The sequence below is a fragment of the Morone saxatilis genome, unplaced genomic scaffold (assembly GCF_004916995.1).
Source record: "Morone saxatilis isolate NCDOM2014 unplaced genomic scaffold, NCSU_SB_2.0 Contig12, whole genome shotgun sequence".
In the NCBI taxonomy this organism is placed as follows: domain Eukaryota; kingdom Metazoa; phylum Chordata; class Actinopteri; family Moronidae; genus Morone; species Morone saxatilis.
The window spans coordinates 19,796,964-19,800,191 of NW_023339674.1; the positions used below are offsets into that span (position 1 = coordinate 19,796,964).

The 3,228-nt window shown below is 42.2% G+C and overlaps 1 protein-coding gene across 4 annotated transcripts in view; it reads left to right on the top strand.

The window, feature by feature from the left end:
• Positions 1–3,228, top strand: part of ralgps2 (Ral GEF with PH domain and SH3 binding motif 2) — a gene marked incomplete at its 3' end in the record, with an annotated part of 64,438 nt that overhangs the window by 32,578 nt on the left and 28,632 nt on the right. For all 4 annotated transcript variants that reach the window (XM_035653164.1, XM_035653168.1, XM_035653167.1 and 1 more), the window contains 1 exon segment: positions 955–1,038. In XM_035653164.1, the coding sequence (XP_035509057.1) occupies positions 955–1,038 (84 nt within the window).

Here is a 3,228-nt window from a genome sequence, read left to right on the forward strand (position 1 = left end):
AGGGGTCAGCCATAATCTTACCTGCACGCCTCACGGTCCTGGAGGCGTACAGGTCCTGGAGGCGTACAGGTAAGGTGCAACATTACAACTATAGCTGCACAGTTAATCAAAATATAATGGAAATCTCAATTTGCAATATCCAAATCATTAAGGCTGCAATTTTTTAGGAAGTACTGTAGCGATGCAGTGAAGTCCTCGCCTACAAATCTTCTCCAGATGTGAGAAAACATCATTGTGATTTTAATTTTTAGTTTTTCAGTAGACATGAAAATGTGTGTTATTTGAAAATATTTTGTTATATTTTGTAGATCTATACTGAAAAAGTAGTTTGTTGTCCAATCGAACTGCATTGTGTTTGATGATCCATGATTCTGCCCTTACGGTCTATAAAACCACTTAAAATATTTTCAGAGCCTTTAAAATTTGTTTTTAAATCAACGTTGTGGATTGTCAGCTTGCCATTTGTCCTCTCTTTTACCAGATACAGACTATTGGAGGATTCCTTCATCAACACATTGCTCTGTAGTGCCACTAGCAGCCAAATCATTTAACCTTTAAACAATTCATCAATTCATCAAAATGTTTGAGGTTGAATTCTTATTCCACAAAACTGAACTTAAGCAGGAATCTGTGCACAGCTTGGTTAGTAGTTATAGTTTTAATCAGTAATGCGTACTGAGCTTGATACTGAGGCAGAGTGAGGTCTTGCAGAGTTTTATCTGTTTGTTTTTGCAGTCATCCATTAAACTGTCTGAGCCTTTGACTGCTTCTTGTTCTCCTCTCTCTTCCTCCTCATCTGCTTTTCTCTCCTCACCATATCCTGCTCTTTGCCTCCTCTCGACTTCCCACCGAGTGACCTCTGAATGATTTAATACATTCAGTTAAACGGCGCCTTATACATAAAGGTACCGTTGTTCAGTGCGTAATGTCCCTGATTGTTTGTGTGTTTTTTAGGAGCTGTCGAGCTGCGGCTGGAACAAGAAGGAGAAGCACAGCTCTGCTCCAAATGTTGTGGCCTTCACTCGCAGGTTCAACCAGGTGAGACGCATACCGGTACTCAGTTTGCACTTATGTCACATTCTGTACTACCTCGGGTCTCCCACAAAAGGAGAGAGAAAACAATCCCTTATGCAATGTTTAAGATTTATGAGCTGTGGTCATCTAGCAACGGAGAGATTACAGCTCTTCTTTCCATCATGTCCTCTGCCTCCATCCTCCAAGTACTAAATCATTGCTCTAGCTCTCCCAGAGGTGGCTGTTTTTGAAGCCCTGCTTGTCATGGCAGCTCCTAATAATGTTCTCCCTGCTAGTCCTCATAAATAGTCCCCAGGTGGAACAGGTCAGCAGGAGGAAAGCGGTTTATTTAGTCCTCAGCTGGTCCTTGGTCCTGGCATTCATTAACTCATTAATGTGCACGTGTAGGTACATGTCCAAATGTATGCAGGAGTGTGTATGGCATGCTCCCTCAGTGCCCTGTGAAATCATCAACAGGAAGTTGTGGGTGATGATGTAAGGGGCAGCCATGCCCTTTAATCCCCTTCCAGTGTTTTTGCCAGGCTCCTTAAGACCCACTTTACTGCCCTCCAGTATAAATATGAGATGATCTAACAAGAATGTGTTGCTGTGGAAACTTCTCCATGTATAGCCGATCCCAAACGGTGATTCAAGATGTTAGCTGCACGCATTTCAGCTGGTGGGAGCCAAGAAAAATGAGCTTTTTGGATAATAGGACTTGGACTGGGAGGGCAGAGAGTCCCAGAAAGCTCCTTAGCATGAGCAGGAGCCATATTCCTCTTCCTTTAGTCCTCGTTTTGTTGGCACTATACGCTTTGGGAGCCAACGAAGCAGAAGAGAGCTGGCCAGTCTTTAGCAGGCAGCAAGTAGAGAATAATTCAGAACCCATTATGATCAATGACCAATAATCTGGCTTATTGAGTTTTGTGCTGAGACAAATCGGCATTTTGCGTACAGTAGTAAAAAAAAAAGTGTTTTTATTCAGAAAAAATAAGAAGAATGATTAAAAAATTTGTGGTGATGATAACCAAATGGGAATAGACCATATTATCATCAAAAGGAATACCTAAATTCAACTGAAATAGCCATAAAATAATCATCATATTTTATCATAACACCATTAGGTGCAAGGTATTGTTATTTAAATTTTAGGTAAAATATTACCAATTACAAACTTATGGGGGTCAGATAACAGTAAAGGACTGAAGTGACTTATTCTCAAAAGTGCAATTAAACGCTTAAATGCGCAGCATCGCCAAGTTATTCCAACTCATTGACCACTAATGGTGCAATGACTTCTGGGTCATTCTTTATACAGGTTTGTAAATTAAATTTCAACCACTGAACAGGCCTTAGCACATAAGGGATCAGATCACCTCAAGTCTGTCAGTCAGCTGTAGTCCCCATCTTTGGCCAGATCTCCGTCCCATCCCTTCCTCCCCTCAGGCCATTAAATGGGTCGATCCAGATCTATCAGCTTTGTCTGGATCCGTCTGCTTCCGCTTATTTATGATTATTGAAGCGCTGGGGCCTCGCAGCTCCATCTGGAGGTCTTGATACGCACATAAACGCAGCCCCGAAGACATGATCTTCGCTTCAGGCTGTAATATGAGCTCTGTCGAGACAGGACTTTGTCTGCACAACCCCCCCTACCCAAAACCCTCACTCTCTCACATACATGCACTTATGATTGCAGTTATGTAGAGCATTGCCATTCTGAGTGATCTCATCACAGTGCAGTTTTGGAGGCCAAGACTGACGAAGACACAGGCCCTGTAATGAACCCCAGTGGTATAGCGATTTGGAGAGACATGCTATGTCCAGATTCACCTCAGATATCAAGTTAGACCACTGAGGAAACTAAATGTGAAGCTGCAGCATGTTTTGCTCTCAGATTGGAATCACATTTTACAGTCAATGGAAACTCCTGTCTACTGTAAACTGAAGTTTTTTTTATCTTGAGAGTTGGAGCTGCCTCAAGGAAAGAGATGCAAATGAAAGTAGAAGCCTGGGGAAGTCAGGGTCCACCATCTATGCATCGTCTGCCCATTTTCACTACCTCATCTTCTTTACAGACCTCTCCCCATAAAACGAAGAAAATTAAACACACATGGTTTCCTGGAGATACAGTACCTACATCCATTGAACCTAGTTTAAGGTGTGTGTGTGTGTGTGTGTGTGTGTGTGTGTGTGTGTGTGTGTGTCTCGTGTTTA